We start from the raw sequence: 27,149 nt of genomic DNA on the forward strand, positions 1-27,149 counted from the left end.
CCCCTGCATTGAAACAATTACCCTGTTTTAACCTCAGCATCTGTCACACTGCAAATCCCCCAAATAAGTCTCACTAGGCCTAAAATCGCCCAGGTAAACAGTCGCTTATCTGTCTGATCCACATTTTTATCATCGCATAAGTTTTGTCCCTGCCAGCTTAAGATTTGATTTAAATACAAAACACTAAATTTTGTGCAAGCCTATACCTTTTGATAAGCTTTTTCTTCTCTTTTCTCTTTTAAATGTGAACTGGATTCCAGTCAACTTGATTAAAAAGGAATTGCCAACCTCAGAGTTTAAGGTTACACCTTGAATTTCTTTAACCTGCTTTCTGGAACAAGCTGCTGCGTTAGGAAACAGCAGAGGAGACTCAGGAACAAGGCGTAGAAACAACTAACAAAGACTGAGAGAGAAGATTAAATACACACCAAATAGATAATAAACTCAATCGACACAATAATTGTAAAGGGAAAAAACAGGAAGCTACACGTGGATCTAACCTTCAAAATAAGGTCAAGAATAAACTGTGAGGCAGAGACAGGGGTCATGAAAGCCGTTAAAAATGGATTAGTGGAAGTTTCATGGATGTAGATGAGGTGGAACCCACCTTACATATACCTGAGACTCCACACCTTTATTGTTTACGCTGCTACCCACAGACCACAAATGGGGCTCTTGCATCTTTTAGAGCTGTGGCTGCAATCAGTCTTTATTTTCTTGCTGTCATTTCGAGTGGAGAGAAAACCAAAAATAGAGACAGGTTTATTCACATGGATGCTCAGTTCAGGATTAACAGACACCTCGAGATGCTTTAAAGTGTGAGGTAAAAACCCTGCAGTATTCAGGGGGAAAAAACTACAATCAAGTAACTCCCTATAAGCAATCACTTTGCAATTGTGGGAAGAAAAAACTCTTTTAACAGGAAGAAACCTCTGGCAGGACCAGGCTCAGGGAGGCGCAGCCATCTGCTGCGACTGGTTGGAGAGGTTAAGAGGTAAAAACACAGAGCATATGAAGGCAGACTAAGGGAGAGAGAAGACAAGAATGTAATGACATGTTGCTGTGGTGAATAAACCTGCGTGGACTGAAAAAAGCCGAGTGGAGAAGTGTTTAGTACACAACGTGAAGCCTGGCAGCAGTCTGAGCCTATAGCTGCGTAACTAAGGGATGGTTCAGGGTCATCACCTGTAAGCCTGCAGTCTGAGAGTCTGGTGCTCTGTTAGCATAACATGGTACTGATGAGGTCTCTAAAATATGATGGGACTTATTCAAGAATTTTTATGTGAGACGAAGGATTTGAGTTTCAATTCTGGATTCAACAGTGAGCCAGTGAAGAGAATCTAACATGGAGAAAGAAAGACACGCTCTGTCTTTCTTGTCACTGTTAGCGCTCTCACAGCAGGATTCTGGATTAACTCGAGGCTTTTGAGGGAGCTTTTAGAACAAGCTGATAAAAAATGAATTACAGTAGTCAAGATTACAAGCAATTAATACATGAACTAGTTTTTAGCATCACTCTGAGACACAATGTTTCCAGATTTATTGATACTGTGAGAATGTAAAAAAAAAGCAGTCCGACATGTTAGTTTCATGTGTGCGTTGGAGGACATATTTTAAAATGACTCCCAGGTTCTTCACAGTGTTGCTGGAAGCTACAGTAAAGCCATCCAGAGCACATATCTGGTTAGACACAATGTTTCTAAGATTTTTAGGCCCAAGTATAACAATGTCGTGAATTTAGAAGCAAATTGTGGGCTATCCAGGCCTTTATGTCTTTCAGACGTGCCATTCTGTCATTTGGCTTTATAGATATATATAACTGGGTATTATTTTCTAATAATACTGCCTAAGGGAAGCTGGTATAATGTATATCGTGTTGGTCCAAGCACAGAACCCTGTGGAACTCTGTGTCTAACTTTTCTGTGTACAGATTCAAACCATTACAGAGCATTTACTTTAATAAAAAAAAAGGTAAATGTTATGATGAAGAGTATCCAGTGTTGCACCGAAGCCTAAAGGACAAGCACAGAGAGAGCTCCAGTTCGATCTGTGCTGCTCAAAGTACAGCGAGCGGGACCAATTTGCCTCTCCACAAAATTATTTTTAGCACCTCAAAGCAAGTTTCTAGGGAGTGGCACCATGATCTATTCGGATTTTCTGGTTGACAAGATCTGAGCTGTGATTTTAATCTTTTGATGAGAGAAGAAGCAGCTCCGTGCATATTATTATGTGTTCTTTAAATAACAAATGTGCAGCAGACCGTCACTTCTGTACGCAGGCGTGAAGAAGATGCAGGACTCCGGGCACACAGAGCGTTAATAAAACATCAGGAAACCAGGTGAGGTCAGATCAGAGGTCAGACGGTTGACCTTTAGGTCACCGAGCTGAATGGTTTTACTAGCTGCTCCTGTGTTTGCATTGTTCTGAGTCTGGGAACGAGCCACGCACGCCTCCTCTAAGATGTCTCAGAAACACACTGTGTACGGTCCACATGTGAATCAGCTGTGTGGCTGGGTGTGTATGGGAGAATTTGTTCCTGTGCACACAAACACAGACATGCTGCCATGTGGAATGCTTGTCTGCTGGCTTGCCTGGCTTGGCCGTGGTGTCGGGTTGCAGTAGGTGTTCCGGAGGCTGCGACCCTGGCATATCTGTGTTTGTTTTATGTCACAGCCCCTCCCTCTAGGGAGATGACAGTCCAGCAGAGCCCGAGGGGATGAAACCTGAGATAGGCAGAGCTTAGTAGTAAACAACAACTCCTTTATGAGGCAGAGGCGGCTGTCTGCCGCATTCGAAGATCTCATAGAGACACAAAGATTTTTTTTTTCTGGTTAGGGCAGTGGCTCCTAAAAGTGAGGTCAGGATAAGCCCTCTGGGGCTTTGTGCATAATAGAAAGCCAAAGAAGTTTAATCCCAATACTTGTTCTTTTAAAGTTATGAAGATTTAGAGTGACTAGCCTTCATAAATCCTGCTCCATTCGGTCTGTAACGTTAAACCAACACAAAGCAGCATTAACTTCAAGCCTCTGATAATGTTAAATTAGCCTTAATGTCAAGCCTGTGCTTGCTTGTCTTTTTAGTGGTTTGCCCCAGCTGTTGCTGTTCCTGCATGGAGTCCATCAATCTGTCAAGCATTTCCCCTTCAGTTCGCTAGCATTAATGGCACAGACGTAGCATTACTAAAAATGTGTAACAGGTTGTTCTTTTGGGGTTTTTAAAAAACACAACCCGTGCAACTACATATTATGTTTTATTATATGTGGACACCTCATTTGTAAATGACTAAGTGGGAAAAGGTTGTTAATCATCTTACAAATATATGTGTCAGTCTCTGCTCTGTGGTGCAAGAGCTGTGCGTCTTGATTTATAGTGTTTTTATTAGAATTTTACTTAGCATTGATTAGCAATTATGGGTATTTGTGCATTATAGCTGTACGTGGATTTTAAGGATGGCCCTAAGTTATAACTTTTCAAAATTCTTTGGTTCAAACATGTCCAAAAACACTACTTGCGTGATGGCTACATCCATCTTTTATTTACTGTGGACGCAGACTTTTGTAGTTGTGTGAGTACTCAGTCTGTTAGGTGAAATATTGCGTTTAAACTTAACTGCAGACCATTAAACACGAATACTCAAACCTAGGCTTGCATAACAGCAGACGAAAGTTACACACGTCACGTTTTTATTGATTATAAATCAGATTTAAAAAATATTTCTAGGTTGTGGTTGACTAACTTTTTGAGTCTCTGAATTCCTGCCACAAAGCTCCCATCCAAAGTGTTTTTCTCTTTCTTTTAGCGTCACCTTATCTGATTAGTTGTCAGCCCCGCACAGCAGACTGTGTTTTATCTCGACCCTCCTCCTCCTCTTCCTGAATAGAGTTTGGGCGCTCCACTCTTTTGTTGTTGAACGCAGCCTGTACAGTCCGGCCCCTTCCCCTTCCCCCTCGCTCTCTTTCTCTTTCTTTTTTTTTCTCTCTCTCCACCCATCCTCCCATCTCTCACTCACTCTATTTCATCCATCCAGGGTGACGCCAGTCCCTCTCACCCCGCCCCGTTCAACTCAGTCCGCTGCGTTCATTTCATTCCTGCTCCCATTCCGCGCATATTTCGCATCCTTGGAGAGACGCTGCGTATTTTACGCACTCAGCGCGCCCGATCCTTCCTCAAACCAAAACCGAGAGGAGACTCTGGAGTTGGCGGAGGGCTTCCCGCTGCTGTAGCGACTCCGATCCGGTGAAAAGTGTGGGAATTAATCCATAAAGAGGCGTATGAATCGAGGTAAGTTCCCTAGGAGGAGTCCCCCCCTCCCTCCCTTCGCTCTCTTCAGCCTGTAGCCTGAAAGCCCCCGGACGTTTCGCTTGTTTCTAAAATCCTGAAGTGGTCACTGAAGCTCAAATTAAAACAGTTTCGGCGACACTGGAATACAAATCGCCACAAATACACCTATTCTACACGCTGAACAAGTCTAACAAGCTTATTAATACTGCGCCGTGTTGAGCTTCAAAGCGAGGGATGTCGCTTTCACTACAGTTTTATTCCCCTTCCTTCCGACACCAGAAAACAAACCTTGTTTCCTAACACTTCTTTCTGTCGTAAGCTAAAAATCACGTGTTTTCTGTTTTTAAAAACGGGAATGTGTCCACGGGAGATTGAGAGATTGTGGATGAAAAGCTTTTCGCAGCAGCGCTGGGAGGCAGCTTAACAAAGCTGGGAGTGAATGGGGGACTTGTTGCATCGGCGGGGTTTTCTCTTTTCCTACACAGGCAGGCAGGCAGGCAGGCAGGCAGGCCCCAGTCACAGAAACAGGCCATAGGCTGATAACATGCACACAGCCAGTGTTTACCCAGTGGACAGAACACATTACACGCTCACTCTCAGCACCATCACACAGCCCGTTTGGGAGATCTGTTAACGCATTTACTTCTTATTCCACCTTTATAGAAAATGACTTTTATGAAGAGCTTTAAAGCTCTTCTTTATATATATATATATATATATATATATATATATATATATATATATATATATATATATATATATATATATATATATATATGTATGTCTAAATGGAGATCTGTGATGCTGACACTCCTTCCACTCCATGCGTCTGTCAGTTTGGAGTAAAAGCTGCCTGCAAAAATTAAACACATCACAAATCACAAGTGTCCTTGTTCTCCAGCAGCTCCTCACATGAGCCTATGTAGTTGTGTTCTGTACTTCCTTTTTAATATTGATCAAAGGACTGCTCCTGTCCTCTATGGCTGGAGATGTGTGGCAAAGCAGGGCCAAACCACAATGTAATTATTGGAGAAAATTACAGCCTGTAGGATGAAACATAGTAGATGCATTAATTCTGTTACAGTAATCCTTCTGTTAGATGTCGGGAGGGCGATGTTGGATAAAAGGATTATATTTCAGAGAATATTAGTTTGGGCTTCTTTTTGAATAGAGTTGATGCGGCTAAATGAAATTGGGGATATTGGAGATGAATGTTTTGTTAATGTGAAGTTGTGCAACAAGTCCAGTAATTGCAATGGAATCAGTGAGGAATGTAACTTGTAGCTGTTTCCATTATCAGTGTAATTTTCTAATTCTTGTCTCTTTTGTTTTTGTTTTTTTTAAAGATGTCTGGTGCTCTATTTCCCCACGTCACTGAATGTATCGTTTTGTTCATGAAATATATAAAAAACAAGGAGGGAAAGACTATTCTGCATATTCTGCCTTTTAAAATGGTCCAAATGATGAAGTAACACCTGACATTGTCGATCAAGCGGTGAATTTCATCACTGCCCCAGTTTCAGAACAGCCAGTGCCAAAAAAAGTGTGGGATGCATTTAAGTGTTTTTTAAAATGATCCGGAAAACAAAAGAGTTTTTCTGCAGAGGTATTCCAAATATTTCATTCCACCTTTTTAAAAGTGTGTGAACAATTACTTTGTTCAGGCTCTGTTTTGGCAGATGTGCAAATTATAACATTGGAATCATTAATGAAATGTGGATTTCTCCAAGTGGAGCAGGTTACTTTTAAAACCTGTCTTTAAGAGGGCGAATCTGAATGTGGATGCAAATTGCGTTTTCTATTCACGCTCATCCCCCCTTTAAAGTTTCCAACAGTGACAAATCAGGCCGGCCTGAATGTGTAACAGAGTAAGGTGTGTGTGTGTGTGTGTGTCATTGTCTTTGCCGTGTCTAGGCCCGCAAGTGTACAAAGCTTTGTCAGTCGCTCTGGGCAAACAGCCTCCACTTTCCTCCCCTCTCCCCCTCACTCACCCGTGCCTCTCCTTCTCCAGTCCGTTGACATCTGTTTTGAGTGCTCCGTGCACCTGTAGAGACCAGGGGTGTGTGTGTGTGTGTGTGTGTGAGTGAGGGGGAGAGGGAGGGGAGGAGGAGAATAAAGGGAGGTGCAGAATGCAAATCCAGGCGTTTGTTCGGGGCCTAAGCAACGCAGACTGACTGACTAACGACCATTTGGTGTGTGTGTGTGTGTGTGTGTGTACACACGCATTTGTGGATGTGTGTGTTTGCCTCTTGCTGTCCAGGCCAGGCAGCCCCATTGTTGAAGCAGCAACAGGCGTTGGTGGATGAGGACGCACCATATGGCCTCTGTGTGCTTTAGTCACAACCGCTGTGTATGTGTGCATGTTTGTGTGTGTGTGTGTGTGTGTGTGTGTGTGTGTTTTCATCTACTTCACCAATGCTGCTGCAATATGGTGGAGTTTGGAGTGGCGCTGCTCGCTGCCGTCCTCCTTGTTGTTTCATCTGTCGACTCATTTCTAAACAGGAGGACAAAATCCGGCACACAGATTTTTGTGGAACTGGGATTAGGAGGAGTAATCTTCGTGGCAAATGAAATGATGTCTTGTGACGTCCCACTTGTTTCGTTTATAATTTCAAATGTAGTTGTAGTTCTTTTTTTTTTTGCCAGTGCAAGTTGTCATTTTGGCTGAATCAACAGGTGATACAGTAAATCCTGCAAATGAACGGATGCTGCTGGCTTGCAAGATGTTTGCTCTGCTCTTTTTTCTTTTTTTTTTAAATTTCTCTTTTTTTAAAAAAAAAAAAAGACACAATCTTCCTTTTAATTCTCACGATAAATTAATTCCTCCAGTGTCACTGCAGTCCAGTTTTTCAGCTTCCTGGTTTTTCATCGAGCAGTTTCTGTTGTTGTTGTAGTGCATTCTGTTCTGATGTCCCAATATTTAGCATGCAGCACGATACGCAAAGATAAACTCTGCCAAGAGGGGAAAAACTGTAAAAGAAAGAAGGGAAGGGGGGGGTGGCTGGGTGGGTGGGGGTCCGGGCTTGTATGTAATGAAATTTAGGGAGCTGAGCCGGTTTATTAGAGCAGCAAAGCTGTGTGTGTGTGTGAGTGTGTGTGCTGAGGGAGGGCAAAGGGGTTAGATGGGGAAAGAGAGGGTGGTTTTGGGGGTGAGGTTGTGAGGGTGCAGGCTTTGTTTAGGAGATGGGGGAACAATAGGCATCCTCCTGGGTGGGGTGGGGGAGTAGGGTGGAATAGGGGATGCTGGTGTGCAAGGGAGCCGGATGGGGGGTGGTGGTGGTGGCTGGATTGTGGCTGCAGGAGGCTGGCGGAGCCTGTGCTGGCTTGCCTGACTGCCCGAGCTCCTCGTCTTTCAGTGTGTCTCTCACATCCACACAGATGTGACTGTATCTGAAAATGTGTCTCTTTCGTTGTTTGTATCTGTGCCAATAATCACTTGAGTCACACAACAACACTGTTGTTGCACTTTGAAGATGATAAGAATGCTGTTACCGAACGTGTGATTCTGCAACATGTTGTAAGATACGGCAACATGTCTCTATTAGAAGCAAACAAGCAAAAATAAAACAAAATAGCCCATAAAAGCACATTCATACCCACAAGACGTGAAACCAGCTTTACATGGCTTTACTTTTTGCAGTATAATAAGCTAGTGATGCACTCATTGTGACATTCTGATGCTAATAACAGTTTTTTTCTTTTTACTTAAATTTAGTTTTTATTATTTGTAATTATCAATTTTTTCTATCTAAACTAATATAGCCCCATTTAAATGAAACAAAAAAACTATTTCACTGTTTTGATTCCTAAACATTTCACATCCCAAACCTGATGTGCCACAACAGCTAAATATTTCCCAGCAATATCAGTAAATGGTATGTCATTAGCTGATATTAGTCAACGATATCGTGTGATACATCGGGACACAGATACGTGATTTTGGGTCCTGTGCATTCTGGTGTATGCTTGAGTGGATCCTGAAAACATGGAGGTCAATTAACACCTTTGGGCTCTGTGCTGTTTTCCTTGAGTTTGTAGCTGAGCAGTTTTTTAAGCGATATGAGGCACACTGTCCTTCCAGAGGAGGGAAGAGTCACCGGGGAGGGTTGTTGCTATGGGGTCCTGTGTTTTCTCTCTAACATTGTTTAGGTGGTCATCAGCAAAACATCAAGATTTGCTGGCATTGCAATTTTCTGCAGTGCAATCACTTCACCGGTCATGGGCATAATTGCTGTGGCTGATCAGTGTACACTGATCATAATCCATGTACATTTTTTTTTACTGAACATACAAAGGCAGGCATGGATTAACCCTAATCCCTAACTTAAAAAACTCAATGAAGATCTCCACTGAAAAAAGTGACTTGGCTTAATCCTTGTCGCGGGAGCTGAGCCATTGTGTGAATAAACTGCAGAATGGAGCTCGTGTATAAAGACGCTGATGTCTTTGATATTCCCTTTGAGTCACGTGATCTTATTTTATTTGTAAAGCTTTTATGTTTTTGTTTTTCTTCTGCAAAAACGGAAATAAATAACTAGATAAAAATAGAATTTTTGCACATTACTTTTAAAGCTACATTTAACCTATACTGAAAATACCACCGAGAACAGTAAGTTCACATATTTTATTTCGAAAGTAAGAACAGAAATAAATACTGTAAGCAGGATCTCAGCCTTTCGGGGGTTTTGAGCACCAAGCAGAGGAATGGATGAGTCCAACCATCCCACTGTGGGAAGTCTGAATCAACCCTCACATTTCCTGACCTCAGCAGGAAGTGAAAAGGAAGTCTAGATTTCAACTACTACTTATGTATTTTCCCGGCTGGAAGAATTGACACGATAAACACTCCACAGAGTGGGCCAACTGCTCGCTCTGCTCTCTGAAAACTCCCACAGTGGAAAAATGTTTCCCTGCTGTTGTGCTCACGACCTCGGTTTTTGTGTTCAGCAGGCCTGATGGTGATTACTCACTGTTGTTTGTTCTGATAATTTCTTTTCACTCTGTGCAGAGTGTGATAAATTATTAAAAAATGATATATAATTACCTAATTGGAAACAAGTAAGTTTTCACAGAGTACGAAGTCTATTTCTCTTTTTCTTTGAACTTATATCCTTTTTATGGTAATTCAGCTAACACTGGTTTGTGTTTTAGATTTGCTATTAGCATTAGTGAACAGCAGCAGAAAATAGCACAAAAAAGAATCCTGTGGCCTTTTCATTTTTAAAAGATGAAATTATATTTTCTCCTCTTGCACATTTAAAGCTAAGCAATTTATAATTAAAACCTGGCTTTTAATTTTACTGTCTCAATATTTTTTTTATTTTTAGCCTTGACATGTAGCACCTAGCCAATTAGCCTAGCTAATGCTCGCAACCTCAAGCTAGATAATGCTAACGTTCAAATCATAAATTGAATTTGGAATGATCATCGACTTGAATTCCTTACTTGGAAAGTTGGAGAATCTCCAAGTTAAGAGTCCAAGATGGCGGCATTGAATTAGACTTCAGTAAAGCTATAAAACTTTTAGTTTGTACAGCCACTGTCATGTATTGTGACTCGCTAAATACTCCGTGACGCAGGCTTTATCTGACGTGCTGTAGCTGTGTTTTTCTGTGCAAAACAACAAGTTTCACGGTGTATTGTTAGCGAGACCTGAGTGGTGCGAACTCCATTTTTTACTTTTATGACATTTCTGCTGGAACGCGCTAACTCGGGAATAAAGTAATTTCCCAGTTCTGACTTCCAAGGGACACTTAGAAGTCATAGTATGACTACATGTAAATTTAATCTTTTTGTGCAGTTTATGTTATTATGTAAGTTTCAGTATAGCATTACATAGAAGTGGAAGGAGAGATAGGGAATGACATACAACAAACATCCATAAATAAAGCTACCAGCGCAAGGCTAGCTTACCTACCATGGGCTCTGAGCTTGTTACAGTAGCTCAGAAATGTCACAAATGAAGACTTTCAAACCAGTGCTTTGTTCTGCCTTACTTAATGTTGATCGCACAATGTCAGCTCTCCAGGCTGTATTTTGAAGCCTCAACATTAGAGATTTAGCTGCTGCTATGTTCCCATATTTGTATATAGTGAAATTAAGTGTAGCAGCAAGTCATAATAACAGTTGCCTCAAGGCGCATTATACTGTATAGTAAAGACACTTGGAGTATTAGAGGGGAAACGACAATCAGATGATTTCCTGTAAGCAGAACTTGGCAAGAGAAAAGAAACTTCTGGCACACCCAACCTCAGTGAAGGGCAAACACCTGCCATGACTGGTGTGGGGTGGAAAAAGGAAAGCGTAGGGAGACGACACAAAACCAAAACTAGTTTAAAACTCAGTTCGAGCAACAGAGACTATTGAAATGCTAGAATCTCAAATTTTACAAATTATTTTTTAGATCGTTCAAGTTGTCCTTAACTAGTTTTTTTGTTTACAAAGTTAAACTCTGGGAGGGACAGACGACCCTCTGAGAGCACAATAAAATGACAAAAATCATTCAAATAAAAGTTACCCTAAAAAATGATTGATGATTATACTTACTTTCAGAGATATGAGTTAATGGCACATTATAGTAGATTTTCAGTGAGTAAACAATTGAGCTGATTCAACATAAAGCAGCATTTTTTAAAAATGTAATTATTCCGCTGTTGATTTGTCCCCCGGATCACCTTAAAGACCATTTGTTCTGATCCTTTGTGGTCTGTGATAAAGTCCAGCTGGAGTTTCAGCTTAGGAGAGAGGAATCCAAAACAAACAAACAAATGAAACAGTGCTGACAAAGCACTATATTTAAATAAGGGGTGCGCAGCCGCCACAATCTCTGCCTCTTTACCTGCTACTGTCTAAATAAAGCAGTACCCAAGTTTTAATGGACCACAGATGGAAAACACAGTTCAGGGGCTAATTCGTTTTGTACGTGTGTTTTGAGGAGAGCGGAGCTCGTGTTGGCTTTAGAGGATGTAATCGTGGCAACGAGATGGGTAGATGGAGGTCACTGTACTCTTTTTCGCATCCATGCAGCCGTACGCTGTTCCTTTACTAGGTGTGGGTTAAGACTCACAGATGCACGCACATGCAGCACACGTGGTGTCTGCCTCGGCACAACGCTCCTGTGTTCACACTTATTAAACGGTGTTGTATTGCTGTAACCTCCCCAGGCCTCCCTTTCCTCTGGTGGAGGATATTGTCTCCTGCGTGTGTGTCTGTGTGACGTGTGACCCCACCCCCCTCATCCTCCAATTTCCCTCCACCCTCCCAAGGAAGAGACTGGATAATGACTCTGTCTGACTCAGCAAAAAAACCAACCTAAAGCTGGTGGATGAGGAATAACGGTAAGGACGGCGAGCAGAGAGGAGAGCTGCTAGCTGAACCTTTTACCGTCATATTTCAGGAGGAAATAAGCACTTCACTGTATCAGTGTGCAATCTGTGACCAATTACTGCGTGTGTGCATAAATGGTAATGCCTCCGTGAGAAGAGATGGTGAAATAATGAGGAGCGCATGCTGTGAATCACAGCCTCTTCACCACTCATAAAGCAACTTTCTCTGTCTTACTCAAGTGCGTATTAGTGCCGAGAAAGAATAAAAGATGCTTTGCAGGTTTCTTTTCACTGATGCAGCTTTATTATTCAGCCTGATGAATATGTCTTTGTTTTGTTTTTTTTACAAAATGAAATCGGGTCAGAACTAATCAGAAGAACTGGAGACGTGGATAAAGGTTTTTTTTTTCAGTCTGTCTTCAGCAGAATGAACTTATCAGTAATGGATTAATTGAAATCGTGACCAAATTTTATCAAAAAGTCTGAACTCGGACACGTGCATCAATGCCAAGTCAAAAATCACATGTGACGGAGTAGAAAACTGATTAAAGTCTACATTAGAAATGGAACCAAGAATAATCGGCTTGGTCTGAATGGAAGGCATTTGTAGGGTCTCATATGGATTATCCATAAAAGTAGGTAGCCACTAGTGAAACCAAACAAAACACCTTTCCAGCTTCAGATCACGTGAGAAACGCTGCTGAATATTGTTAGTATAATGAATTTAATTAGTACGATACTGATTTCTGTTGATTGCTGTTCAATGCAGGGTATCTAATGCTGCCGTTCTTACAAATATCTTAGATGAAATTTTATATCCTGTCTTCTGCGCCGTGGTCATTTCAGCCGTTTGATATTAGGGTTTCGTTCACTACAACTTTCTTATTTGTGTCTTATGGGAGTGGACGAGCACAAAGGACAAGATCCCTATCAAAGCAGTCATACTGTGATATTGTCATACCAACGCATTCTCACCCTTGGGTGCTACAAAATACAGTTCTGGCAAGTAATGTCATTACACCTCTCTTTTGGTGTCGGTTCCTTGATGCACCAGCTACAGCTGTGTGTGTATGTATTTCTATAGATGTATAAAGGTGCTGCTTTTGTGACCTACAGAGGCTGTACTAAGAGGCTGTGCAGATGGGAGTTCATCAACCATGAGTTTGCGGTTTGTGTCCTTATCTGACTCTTGTGTTTTTGCACTTTTTTTCCCCCACTCGCTGATTATTTTTTCAGTTTATTTTTTTTTATCACTTTTTACTTTGACTAACACTCCGTGGTTGGGGTTAGTCAAAGTAATGGAATGATCCTAGTTTGGGTAGGATAACCCCCTCCTAAAAGGATGCCTTTGTAGACAAAGGCACACCAGCAGTGTTAATTGTAACCTCTGGAATGAGAGTGGGCTGGTCATACTTTCTAAACTGCAAGAGAGTTGGTGTAAAAAGGGAAAAAAGCAGAGTTTTGTATTCATGTGGTCAGTATGTGTATTCAGTTCAAATCCACTCAGTTTAATTATCAAGTTCTTGGATTGGAGTTCCGGTGACGTCCATCAGTGCTGGAAAAAATCCTTTCTCCCTGTAAGTTTTTCAGTTGAATTCAGTTTTATTCATATAGCTCCAAATTACAACTACAGTTGCCCAGTTGCTTAAGGGCTTTGTATTGTAAGGTAAAGACGCCGCAATAATACAGAGAAAACAGAGAATTGTTGGCTGACACAACAATCAGATCACTCCCTATGAGCAAGCGCTTTGGTGACAGTGGGAAGGAAAAACTCCCATTCAACAGGAAGAAACCTCCAGCAGAACCAGGCTCAAGTGGGGATGGCCATCTCATGCAACTAGTTGGGAATGAGTGGTGGAAGATGAGACGAAGACATGCTGTTTAGTTAGTTGACTGCTGATCACGTTATTTCACTCGATTTGTTAGTGTTTGGCACTAGTGTACAATATATCGCAGTAACATTTAATATTATTTTATGCCATCAGTACATTAAGGTAGGAATGTACCTGCTTAAGCAGGTGCTGCTCAAGCCAGAAGTAGACAAAGGCTTGCATCCTTGAAAGGTTTTATGTGTAGTTTATCCTTTTTGACCCTTAAAGACATCCAGTCTCTAAACCTTCGATGCCCTGGATAATAGATGTATGAGTTAAGACTTTCTGTTCTGTGTATTTGTGTTTGAATGTCGATTCTTTTTTAACATTTTAAAGGTTTCAACCCTTGGTTTCAGTTCTTTAACTCTTAACATGGGCTGTTTATCTGCGTGGAAACAATGCCTCCTATTCATTGCCTGCTTTCGTTCCTTGGATGTCCATATGTCTGCATGTTCGCAGCAGATATCTGCTTGTAGAGATTAGGATGACCTTCACTCTAATGTGTGAAAAGCAAAGTAAATCTGGTTGATTAGAAGTATAAAATGCACAATGTTCTGTGCTCATTGCATGAATGGCATGTGCTCAGTGTTAAGGAAAGAAGGGGGAACCAAAAAACTCATAGTGAACTATTCCCAGTACATTTGAGATGCCATATATTAACGGTTGTAACACAGTCACAGTCTGTTATTCTGGAAGGTTCTGGACCAAACCTTTGAATATGTGACTGTCTTCCCTCTCTTCTATAGTTATGGTTTTATGCTTGTCTCTCTGTGTTTTGTCCTTTAAAAAAAAAAAAAAAAATCTTTGTTTTTTTCTGTTCTCTTGCCTCTTGCCCCCACCCGCCCCCACCCCAGCCAGTTGTGGCAGATGGCCGACCCTCCCTGATCCTGGTTCTACCCGAACTTCCTGTTAAAATATAGTTTTTCCTTCCCACTCTGTCACCCAGTGCTTGCTCCTAGGGGACTGAGTCTGTAAATTAAAGTTCAAGCTTTGAAAGTAGTGCAGCACACACAATGTAGATGTTTTTTTTTTCACAGTAAACACTTAAATTTTGAGATTATTTTTAATTGTAGTATTCTTTTTTAATAATTAGAAAAAGAAGACTTATAGCGCTGTGGTGCAATGTTCCTATCTGTTAACTTTTATTTATAAGAAATCTCCAAATGACTTACATTTTTCAAATACTTGATTCTGAGACAAACAAAAACAAACAATCAAGCAGACCCCCCCCCCCCAAACATTCTTTGGACTCATTTACATATTTAACTATTTGTAGCAGTGCTTTACATAGTATTTATGTTTATTTTTACAGAGCATGGGGTATGTTTTAAATGGACCTAAGCACATACATGACCACAAACAGTTACAAAACTTTGTGTAAATCCTCTTTGACGCACAAACAGTTTTAGAAGAATCATTTCCAAATATTTTCCTCACGTGTAACAGTAGTAGCCACTGCGACCTGACCTGACGTCACTGAACTGGAGTTATTTGTTTTTGTTGACCAGAAGTGCTTGGCATGTGGGACAACCCCTCCATTAGCCTGTTGTTTGGGATATGTGCGTTCACCAAAATGCTAATGCACCCTCAACTATGGTCACTTCTGATCACATGGTAGCAGCCAATATATAACCGTTAGCGTCCACTAATAAAAGGGTGTATCAATGGTAACATCCATCCTTTATATACAGTCTATGAAGCCTACTTTAGCAGGCAATGCTCTGGATTTTTACACAAGGACAATAATTCCCCATCACACAGATTAGAGGACAGGCAGGTAAAGGAATGCCTAAAGTCTGAACAGATTGTGAAATATTCATTGGCATTTGCACATCTGTTGGATAAGTGCTAGGAAAGTTCAGTACTGCAGCCCCCGGTCTTTGTAACATCCATGTTGTAGCAAATCCCACCTCAGATGTTGCAAAGTCCTTATATTCAAAGGTTTAATTTACTAGAGTAGTAGATATGTGCATGCATTAGTAAGAGAAAATAGAACTACATTTTTCTCTTTTTCAGAATTGTTCCTATAGTGATGACCAGGGTGGAAGTCAGGGACGGACGGCACATCAGCTCGGCCCAGAATCACACATTTAAATACATTCTGACTGCTTGAATAACATGAGGTGTACTTGAATGATTTTTACCTTGGGACCTCTGTAGTGGAGGCTATTAACATAGGAAGATGAATGAAGCACCCCCGAGTCTGCTTAGATATTGAATGCTTTAGTCACACTTGCATACTTGTAAAGAATGAATATTGTGCCATATGGTCCTTGAAGTAAAATAGCAATATTAAAATAAGCAGAGTACAAGAAATGTCATCCCTGATGGTGAATAATTCTCTTTGGGCCATATGGGCTACAACATTAAAACATGGCTAAACATTATAAAGTGGAACAATGTTTGCTTTGAGGATTATGGGAAAATCCTCCTTTTATAAAAACCGGTGTGTGTGTGTGTGTGTGTGTGTGTGTGTGTGTATGTGTGTGTGTGTGTGTGTGTGTGTGTGTGTGTGTGTGCAAATGTTGGAAGCAGTTGAAACAGATGCCGTTGAGTGGTCCAACAGAAGAATGAGTGAAAGGAACTGCCTAGGCTGGGATAAAACATTCAACTTGTATAGCAACTAGACCTCCTGCTGATGCACACATACAAGCACAATTACACACACAAACAGGTTTCGTCTGATAATGCAGACAATCGCACGCCAGTAAAAGCTTCCATCTTCATTATAACCTCCATAAACGTTGCATATTTGCAAACACACGCATGTAGCAGGCCTGTGGAAGAGCTGTGAGAATCAAGTGAAAGTGGAAGAAAGGCGACACACGGGGAAAACATGAGAGTCCGAGGCAGCTGCAGGATTGTGGCTGTATGCCCCGTGTGTGTTCTCCTGAGGGCTGGCACTGACACTATGAAGCCTGCTGTCCTGGCTCGAGTGGCCCGGGCCTGCCTGGTGACAGAGAGACACGCAGGGAGGGGGGGGTGCCCGGGGTGCAGAAGAGTCGCCCAGTAGTCAGAGTTGATTGTTGTGTGACTAATGTCTCTCTCCAGCGTCCATCTGCTACTGGGCCCCTTTCATGGCTCACATGAGCCTAACTGTAGTTCTTATTCTTTAACCTCTCCTCTTCATCAAAACCTTCGTCCACACAAACATCAATGTTAATATCAAACTACTGGATTCCCTGAGATACAGTGGCTGTATTTAGGAAGATTAAGAATCTCAAATGGGTTATTTATTGTGACAAATATAACAAAGTTTTTACAGTGAAAAAGATTTTTTTCCCTTTCTGCAATTTCTGAGCAAGTTTATATTTTAGTCCGAGATAATGGATGCACAGTGATGAAACCAGAAGTTCTTCACGGAGCTTTACACCAAGTTCGAGGTCAGTTTGCAGCCGAGAACCAAACCCAGAGAACCTTTCATGTAGAGATTAAATTATCCTCTAAATACAAATACTTAGAATTTTACTTTTAAAAGACTTAAAGTTGGGGTGTGCCATTGTTACTTACACACTGTGCCGTCTTACATGGAACTTACAAATCTCACAGGCCTTATTCACCACTGCACGGTCTATGTTTGGCTTTTAATGGCTGGCTTTGTCCTTCTGTAGACTCACATTTCTTATATTCTTATTTAGAGGCTATTCTTGGTCTACTTACTGACCTACAGCACATTCTTCTCCTTCTTACCCATAAAGCCCACAACGAACTTTGAAAATAGACTTTCTGATTTGCAGATCTCTCTGGTGCAAAATCATGTAAATCTCACATCTCGGTAAATAAATATAAAGTTATTTTTACTGACTTTGACACAGTTGCTTCATTCTGCAAATGATATGAACAGTGCTGCATCTGTTGGGCATGTTGGCAGTATAATGTTAGCTTTGTTGTTCTACCTGGCGGCTATTACGTATTCGTGTTTAATACCACGTAATCCCTACACACCGGGATATACTTTGCATAATTTTCTCATGTATTCCACCACAGTAGATGATGCAATCTCATGATGTGGTTGAAGTGCACACTAGTGTTTTTTCCCCCCCCCAACATCAACCAAAGTAAAACATGCATCCATCCAGGACATCATATCATCACCCAGGTTTACCAAAAAGAGGAAACTTCACAAACTGAGGATTCATCACAAAGTGCAAACGTGTCTCCTGAACTGGAAGGCCAGATTAGATTCAGTGAAACCAAGATGGCAGGAGGACACAAGTCTAGAAAAGGCTTGGAGTGGCTCATGATCTGAAGCATTTGTTTATGATTGTGGTTTGTTAAACTACAGTTGAGCCCCGTGTACAAAAACGGCTTGCGAGGACTCGCGAAGATGGAAAAATTTGGAGAATCTCATATCGTTTCAGCCTTTATGCCATTTTAACCAGTTAACAGCTGGTGGATGAAGCTCCAGTTTATGCAAACGTGATCTTGTCAGTTTGGGTTTTTTTGCCTTATGCAAAAATTCCTCTCATTAGAACATTTGCATGGTTTCTTTATGCTGATGAGTGTACCGTAATGGAGTAATTCGTGTGAGATCGGAACCACAGTCTGTCTTCCTGTAATGCTGACGAGTACAAGCTTTTAGCAATAATTTAAGTACATTTTTACTTGAATGGGTATTTACACTATGAACCCCAAGAATGAGGTTCACAGACCTCATGTGCAGAGAAGTGAAATATAGCAAGTATTTATTCAGGCTGAGCTTGGTATTTAAAGCCTGTTGCACAGTGATAAAAGTGGTAGTGTTGAGTGTTTAGATGCAATAGAGGTTATAAATGTAGCTGTGAGAATTAAAACGCCTTTGAATTTAAGCGTAGGTGGTCTATTGTCATCACTTCAGCATAGGGTCTTTAAAGAGGTCAAATGTTTTCTGAAGAGCTCTCCAGAAAAATGCAGAAATATTTTCAGATGAAGAAGAAATTCCACATTTCTGTAACACGTCTTAAACCTACTGGTTTGAGAGCTTCATCTCCAGTCTTTTTTTTCCTGGGTGAATCTTTGAATGCAGGAATGCTTTTATGCTGAAATATTATTTAAACTTTCCTTTTTAACCAAGGTTATGGGGAACAAAGAGCTCAGTGACTACACGGAGGTAGCAGACGCTGATACATTTTATTAGGGTGTCAGAATGGGGCGAAACAGTTTGAATACGCTGCTTAGAGATTGTAATGATATTTGATTACTGACAGCTCTGAAGCACCTTTATTTTATTTTATTTTTGATCTCCTGTCCTAAGCAATGGGTCGGTCTTCTGATTATTTATTTTTGTAAAGAAGATATTTCAGTTTGACCATTGGAAGTTAATCCTCTGCTAACAGTTCACCTGTGGAGTCCTTCAGGTCTCTGTTCATGCCGCAAATCTCAGAAAGTTCAGTTTTCTATGTGTGTGACTAAAGGCAGACACGTGAACACCCCATAGCTCACGGTCGGTTCACTAGTGGACGTACACTCAACAAAAATATAAACGCAACACCTTTGTTACTGCTCCCATTCCCCATGGGATGGACGTAGAGACCTAAAATTCATTCCAGATACACAATATAACCATCACTCCCAAACAGTGGTCACAAATCAGTCCAAATGTGTGGTAGTGGGCACATCTGCTATATTGAGATAATCCATCCCACCTCACAGGTGTGCCACATCAGGATGCTGATCTGACATCATGAGTAGTGCACAGGTGTACCTCAGACTGCCCACAACAAAAGGCCACCCTGGAATGTGCAGTTTTGTCTCACAGCAAAATGCCACAGATGCCACAAGCAATGAGGGAGCGTGCAATTGGCATGCTGACAGCAGGAATGTCAACCAGATCTGTCGCCCGTGCATTGAATGTTCATTTCTCAACCATAAGCCGTCTCCACAGGCGTTTCAGAGAATATGGCAGCACATCCAACCGGCCTCACAACCGCAGACCTCGTGTAACCACACCAGCCCAGGACCTCCACATCCAGCAGGTTCACCTCCAAGATCGTCTGAGACCAGCCACCCAGACAGCTGCTGGAACAATTGGTTTGCACAACCAAACAATTTCTGCACAAACTGTCAGAAACCGTCTCAGGGACGCTCAACTGCATGCCCGTCGTCCTCATCGGGGTCTTGACCTGACTCCAGCTCGTCGCCGTAACAGACTTGTGTGGGCAAATGCTCACATTCGATGGCATCTGGCACGTTGGAGAGGTGTGCGCTTCACGGATGAATCATTGTTCACATTGTTCAGGGCAGATGGCAGCTGAGAATGTCCCAGTTCTTGCATGGCCAGCATACTCACCGGACACGTCACCCATTGAGCATGTTCGGGATGTGCTTGACCGGCGTATATGACAGCGTGTACCAGTTCCCACGAATATCCAACAACCTCGCACAGCCATTGAAGTGGAGTGGACCAACATTCCACAGGCCACAATTGACAATCTGATAGACTCCATGCGACGATGTGTTGCACTGCATGAGGCAAATGGTGGTCACACCAGATACTGACCGGTTCTGGGTCCCCAGACCCCCAATAGCGCAAAAAACTGCACATTCCAGGGTGGCCTTTTGTTGTGGGCAGTCTGAGGTACACCTGTGCACTACTCATGATGTCAGATCAGCATCCTGATGTGGCACACCTGTGAGGTGGGATGGATTATCTCAATATAGCAGATGTGCCCACTACCACACATTTGGACTGCTTTGTGACCACTGTTTGGGAGGGATGGTTATATTGTGTATCTGGAATGAATTTTAGGTCTCTACGTCCATCCCATGGGGAATGGGAGCAGTAACAAAGGTGTTGCGTTTATTATTATTATTATTATTATTATATTTTTGTTGAGTGTATGAGTGCTTAGGCGACCCACTAAGGCGCCGTGTCATACATCAGCTGTTGTCTTCACCTCCTGTTGGTGTTTGTAAATTTCACCTGATACTCATTTTGCATCGCTAATGGTTATTTCGACTGTGCTAAACTTCACTGAGATTCCACAATCTCTGGTCACCACGTTGCTGCTTGTCTCTTCCTTTTTCTAAGCCCCTTTACGGTCCTTTCTTGTAAGAACTATAAAAGAACACAAATAAGAGAATCCAGGTTTCATCTTAAATAAGAAAGTTAATTTTGTCTTTTGTCTTTAATTTTGTGTTTCCTTTTTCTTTGCAATGGCACAAATAACGCTTTTTAAACTTATAAAATCTACTAAATGAATCCATATAAGAGACTCAGCCAAATGTGCTTCATTACTTAAATCCTGCACAGAACAGAATTCTTGTTAAGAAAATCCTCTCGTCTTGTCCTGAATTGGGTAAGATGAGCAAGATGGATGGAAAATGCTAACAGCTCCTCAAAGGTCAGTTGATTTATACATGTTTTTATTAGTTCTTTAGTTTTAAAGATAAAGTAATTTTAGCTGAAAATGTAGCATTAAAATTTAAAATGCACGTCCACTGGTTACTCTTCTAAGAAGTATTTTTCGGACTGTATATTTCCGCTGTGTTCATTTTGACAGTACATTTTGATTTGCGTTTTTGTAGTCTTTTGACTAAAATGCTCTTTAGTTTCAGTCAAATTTAAGTTGTCTAAACTTATGAAGTTTAAAAATTTGAAGTCTTTCAATTGATTAAAATACAAAATGTTTTTAATGGTGAGAGTTTATAAAATGTCTTACTTCCCTTGACTTTAAATGCAGAATGTGTCCACATGTTTACTCTCTTCTCTTCCTTCAAATCGTTGACATTTTGTAGCGTAATCAGTTCTGATTGGATCTCGTCTCTCCAGAATATTTCCATCTCGTTTTTATTTATCGACAAAAAGTCATCATCGTTTTTTAACTTGGCTATTATGTTGTTTTTGTGAGGAAACAAAGAGTCACTGATGAAAATTATGACGAAAAGTAAGAAAAGTCAACAAAGTTCATGCTGGTTTTGTGCTGTGCTGTGGGTTCATTGTCTCTAAACAGCTGTGAGATGCAGCTGGAATTGACCTTAATCAGTAGTAGAAATCAAAACTAGTCATTTTATCTTCTATTTATTATAAAATATTGCTCAGTGATGCTTTAGACCTTGATTTTAATAGGCTGCCAATGTCAGTGACTGACTCTGATGGGCTTTAAAAAGCACTTTACAAACAAAAATGAGTCTAGTGTAATATTGTGCTATCACCTTCTGTTAGCTACCATATAGAAGCAACATATTTAAGCGTAAAGGTTGAAGGTTGACAACAAATTAACAAGAACTGACTTATTTAAAGAATGTTGCCATTGACGTATCAGTGAAATGACTGTAACGTGAAACTAGACGATCACAGCGTCTGTATTCTGACTTCAGCACGAAAAGTCTCACAGAGACACCGAAACTTGTAAGAAATCCAGCTGCTGCTGCTCATTGGTGCGGGCTGCTGGATGAATGAATCTTTGTTTGAATGGGGAAAACTGCTGGAGAGGGATGGGCGGGAAGAGGCGGGGAAGAAAGCCACGATGGGAAGTTGGAGAGGAAACGGAAACGAGGGTGAACAGAATGAGCATGAAGAGAGAACCTGGGGACAAACTCTAGTAAAACCCAGCAGATCCCTTTCATTACACATGTCTGTAATTCTCTGCCAGCGGATGTTTTCTTGTGGATTCGCAGCGTTTTCCTCCAGGTGTTAAAAAGCCTCAAGCTGAACGCTGGTGTGCAGACGGGGTTAAAATGTGTCCAAAATGTTGCCTGCTGCTTTACATGCTTCAGTTGCATGTGTGCTTATTGTCAAATATAATTGTGTTAAGTATAGACACACACACACACACACACATATCTACTTCACACTGCAGGCTTGTTCGGGCTGTGGCAAGGGGACAGTGCATGGGAAGTGTGAACAGTAGAAGACCAGACAAAATGACATGTGTTCGCCCAAGGGGCTGGCACAGTAATTGTGTGTGTGTGCGTGTGTGTGCGTGTGTGTGTGTGTGTGTGTGCATATGGTGGTGGTGTTTGAGTGTGGTGTGTACTGCGCCAACCCTGCTGTTTACCATGGGGGATTTTAGAAGAATTGTAGGCAGCTGGCAAGCCCCTTCAGTTTGTCTTTTTTCCCCTCCCTGAGTCTGTCGCTGTGTGTAGTAGTAGCCTGCCCCTCACACGCTTGCACTCCTTACGTGCATGGATTTGATGTACCACAACGGTTTTAACAAAATAGGCAATTTCCTTCATGAAAGGAAGCAATACTTTACCTCTTGCAGCTGGAATACAGGCTTGCTACATGTTGATCGGAACTTAAAGCTACATTAAAAAATATTTTCCTGGTTTAAAAAAAAAAAATCTGACTTAATATCAGTGTGAATCACAAAGCAGGCTGCAGAGAGAGAAGAATGGCACCCCTCCATTATGTTTGTCCCATTTTCTGAAATGAAATTCTGGGATGTGGTGATCACACCTGCACAATGCAAGCTGAAAAGCAAAATTTAGCAGTGAAATCCGTATTTGTCTCCTGAACATGACCGAGAAGCTCATTGGATGCAAGTCGCTGGGTGATCAGTTGATCCTTTCCTCTGGGCTTGGGGGTGTAATTGTATCAAAACTTTGACTCTAGTTTCTTTTGTCCTTTTCTTGCTCTTTTTTGTGTTAGTTTTTTGATAAAACATAGGCACAGCCACAGTAAGACTGCTCGCTGGAAAAGCGAGGCACCCTTATGAAGCCTCGAGCTGATTTTGTTTTTGCTGTCGCCGTCTTGGTGCTTTGGAATCGGACATGACAAGCGAGAGGCGCATCTGTCTGTGGAACAGAACTCAATGTTTTATTCAAGAGTTTGATCGCAGTGAACACTCTCCTGATCGCTTTCACAGAATAAGGGATCAGAGGGACGTTTTTCCAGAGACTTCTATACAATCGGGAGTCTTTTTGGAACCAGAGGAATCGGCCCCTGCTGGTCAGTGTTGGCTTCAGTTTCCAGACCCTAAAGCTGCATCCGTCGTTTACAGTCAGTGGTTATAAGCAGACCCCTACTGTACCAAACAGTAAAATTATTCGCAGTTTCAATATTAAAAGGTTTTTCAATAGCGTGCCACTTTGTCTTGTCTTATACGTGAGCTTGTGTTGCTGCAGTAAAATTTAATTTGCATATATGGGAAGAATCAAGTTTGAATATTAATGACTAATACGATACTTTTCTTTGTTATTCCTCTTTTCTTGTAGAGCTCTGAGGTTGGATTTTGGAGCGGCTCACTCACTTTTCTACAGTTCACTAGTCCTTAAATTTTTATTACTGGTAGTTACCATTTGGAGCTACCGTCAGTTTCTAGTTGGCCACAGCTGGCCGTTGTTACTGGGAGTTAATTATTACCATTATAGTTCATTTTAGCTTCAGTTTATCACTAGACTTTTAATTACTTTATCAACTTGGCATCAAGGCATTTGCACTGAGTACACATCAGCTAGTTACCGTTAGCTGCCAGTATGGAGCGCAGTAGCTGGAGTGGCAGTGAGAGTCCAGGGGAGGACATGGACAGACTGAGTGATTCTGGAGGGGACAAGACCATGGATGGGGATCCCGAGGGAGTTTGGAGCCCGGACATCGAGCAGAGCTTCCAGGAGGCCCTGGCCATCTATCCGCCCTGTGGAAGGAGGAAGATTATACTGTCGGATGAAGGGAAGATGTACGGTGAGTGATGGGAAATCAGGGCTGGGTATAAATCAGTACAAGTTACTGACACTTGAAAAACTGAAAAAGGTCTTTTTCTCATATCAGTGTAGATAAACAATGAAAAACAGTTTTACTCCTCGCTTAATAAATGTTCCTATTGCTTTGGACTGCGAATTACAGGAGCTGTTGTGAAAGTGCGATGCACCCCGTGTGCTTTGTTTTGGTTTCTTCACGAAGGCGCAAACAAGCAGAGGTCACTTCTTTGTGTTGTTCTACAACCGTGGGCCATATGTAATAAGTGTGAATAAATTTGATAGTTCGTCACTAATTCACACGGTATATGTGGTAGAATGTGATATAAACGCACCGAGCGACTGGCCGAGCTGTTGAAATGTTCGCTGTTGTGTCAGACGGTGCGAATAACGACATAGACGGCTGTGGCGGAGGCTTGTCGCGCAGGGCAAAGTGTCAGAGATGCAGGGGGAGGAAAGAGCCGTAAAAGAGAGGAAATAGAAGCAGGCTATAGGTGCGCAGTGTGTGTGAGCGTGGGACTAAGAGAGAGTACTTATATGTGTGTGTGTGTGTGTGTGTGTGTGAACTAATAGAGTGAGGAACAGATGGTTCTCTGGCTGCCACCAGCTGCGTCCCCCCTCCCTTTCACCTTTGTTGTTTTTCTTTTTTCCTCTCTTTCGTCGTATCGCTCTCTAGTGAATACTTCTTGAGTTTTGGGAATCGAGAGAAAATCAAAATCAGTATCCTAAATATGAGATAGTTATTTCCTCTATCATCTAGGTTAAAGGTCCCACACAGACTAGAACGCTAAATATGAGCCCTGAAAGAGGGCGGCCATATTTGTTTGTCCCATTAGTGAGGTCAGGTCCTGTTCATGGGTGATCTGGCTTACAGTCTGTGTACCAGTGCGTCTCTAGGGTGTTTGGTTAGGTTAAGGTCAGGACTCTTTAAAGCACCTTAAAGTTATACTTTTAAAAACTTGTGAATTGTCCCAACGTCACAGTTTCCTTCGGAATTTTTGCAATTTTAGCGAATCGTCTTCTTTTTTTAGCTTCATGTTGTTGTTTTGCTTCAGCTGTCCTTTTCTTTGAACCCCAGACACACAATAAGAAGAGTTTCTAAGCCTGTAAAGCAAACTTATGTAACATTAATGCTATGATAATCTATGAGGAACATGATCTACTATAATTAGATGTCTTAAACCAACAGTACTAATGTTCTGTGTGCTGGTATAACTCAGTGGTTGAGCAGGTGACTTATTTGCTAAAAGGCTTCTGGGTTCGAGTCCGCCCTGGGCCATTTCCTGTGTGTTGTTCCCCTTGCTCTCTCTCTGCTGTTCTACTGTGCTGTCCAAAATAAAGGTGAAAATAAAATTAATACATTTTCTGATGTGTAGATCCGGCCACGTGTGTTGTTATGGAGGGCTATGGAACAAAAATAATCTCGCTGCATTATTTGGCTGAGTTGTGATGCAAAAAAAGCCAGCCAGCTTTCAACAGAAATGAGCTAAATGTTCTTTCACATCCCCTGGTCATTCATGGATGCACTGCTGCTGTTCTCTGAATAGAGCAGAAACAGAGAGAGGTGTACCCAAAAAACCCTAAACGCTACGGACATGCACAGATTGGAAGCAGCAGCGCTCTCCTGTCGCGTTGATGCTAAACCTCGCGATCGACCTCCTTTGTGTTCCCGATCAGTTGCCGATCAATCAGACTCATTCTGTTCTCTGCCTTGGTGGCATGTTCGGTTGTTTACCTTGTTGACTCTGTGTGCAGGTTGTTGACACGTTTATCATGGTGACCTAATCGAGTTAGATGGTGTCTGTTTTCAGAGGCAGAGCAGGAAAGGCGAAATGGCAAGAAGGGATGAGCAGCATTTGGCCACAGAGACCAGGGGTTTTAATCATTGCCTACAACATCTGTGCAAAGCGGAATTATAAAACAGTATCTCGTTTATTGTAATTTTTAGCTAATGGAGCTTGCAGGATTGAATAGGCTCTTATTTTATTTCATGCCTGGTGTGTAATCGGGCTCTTGAGGCTTTGTTGAGTTTGTTTTGTTTTTTAATGATTTTTCTGCTTTTTTTCCTGCTTGCACAGAAGCAAAATACAAGCTTAGTTATTAAAGGCAAACTTAAACATCTTTAAGGGTAGATTCGCTTTCTTTGACATTACATTAAGGCACACTGAGTGGCTGGTAAGTTGTCTTACAGTACAGAGGAGAAACGAGTAATACCTGATAGGCAGGGGACTACTGCGGTTCTAGAAACACCCCCCACAGGGTGGAGGAAAATGGAGTGAAACGTAAAAGAAGAAGAAACGGGTACAAAAAGTGCCGGGATAAACTTAGTGGATGAGAAGTTTAGAAACATCATAATGTGGGTGCATATAACAGGGAATGAAAAGGCGAATAATGGCTCTATTATCCTTGGGAAAGATGCATCAAAAGTACAATATAATGACCAGTGTCTTTGTCTCCTACATATCCTATAGATCTACTGACTAATACACAGAACGGCATCTGTCTCTTCAGCGGCGAGCATGCTCAAACCAGCTATGTCACAGGGGGCTTTACTTATCGAGAATAACAGTGGAAGAAGTATAGACTGTGACACATGTTGGCAAAAGTTTTCCAGTCACATGGTGTCATACACACCTACATTTTCTTCATTGTAAAAATGTAATCGTCTTAAACTGGAGGTTGCATCCTTCATTGGGGCTGAATGGTTTTGGTTCTTTCCAGTCGACATACCAACAACGTTGCAAAATCAACTTCAGCGAAACCAGTTACTCGACTTATATGACTCATTTTGAAGATACTCTTCATCTTCCCCTAAGACAAAGGGCTAGCTACCCTTCTGCCTTTGTCTGTTCATTTCGAAATCCTTTAGATGGCGAGGAATTGACTCCTCACGTGCCCGATGCGTGACTGTATTTTTTAAATGTTTCTTCCTGTGTGTGCGTTACTGTACCCCGCCGATGTATCTATATTGTTTTTTACCTTCTTAGGGGCTGTAACCTACCCAAGTTTGTTTTCCAGTAATAATAAAATACTAATCATAAGACTCACTAAATTT

The 27,149-nt window shown here is 41.6% G+C and overlaps 1 protein-coding gene across 2 annotated transcripts in view; it reads left to right on the forward strand.

Annotated features, from left to right (window-relative positions):
- Positions 1-3,936: 3,936 nt before the first annotated feature.
- Positions 3,937-27,149, forward strand: part of tead1a (TEA domain family member 1a) — a 45,816-nt gene continuing 22,603 nt past the window's right edge. Inside the window, exons 1-2 of one of the 2 annotated variants that reach the window (XM_026172769.2) lie at positions 3,937-4,281; positions 23,615-24,080. In XM_026172769.2, coding sequence (XP_026028554.1) covers positions 23,876-24,080 — 205 coding nt within the window. In that variant the 5' untranslated portion in view covers positions 3,937-4,281; positions 23,615-23,875. The remainder of the gene's footprint in view (positions 4,282-23,614; positions 24,081-27,149) is intronic. The other variant, XM_080304089.1, reaches the window with a different exon arrangement.

This window comes from Astatotilapia calliptera, chromosome 7 (assembly GCF_964374335.1).
Source record: "Astatotilapia calliptera chromosome 7, fAstCal68.1, whole genome shotgun sequence".
Lineage (NCBI taxonomy): Eukaryota > Metazoa > Chordata > Actinopteri > Cichliformes > Cichlidae > Astatotilapia > Astatotilapia calliptera.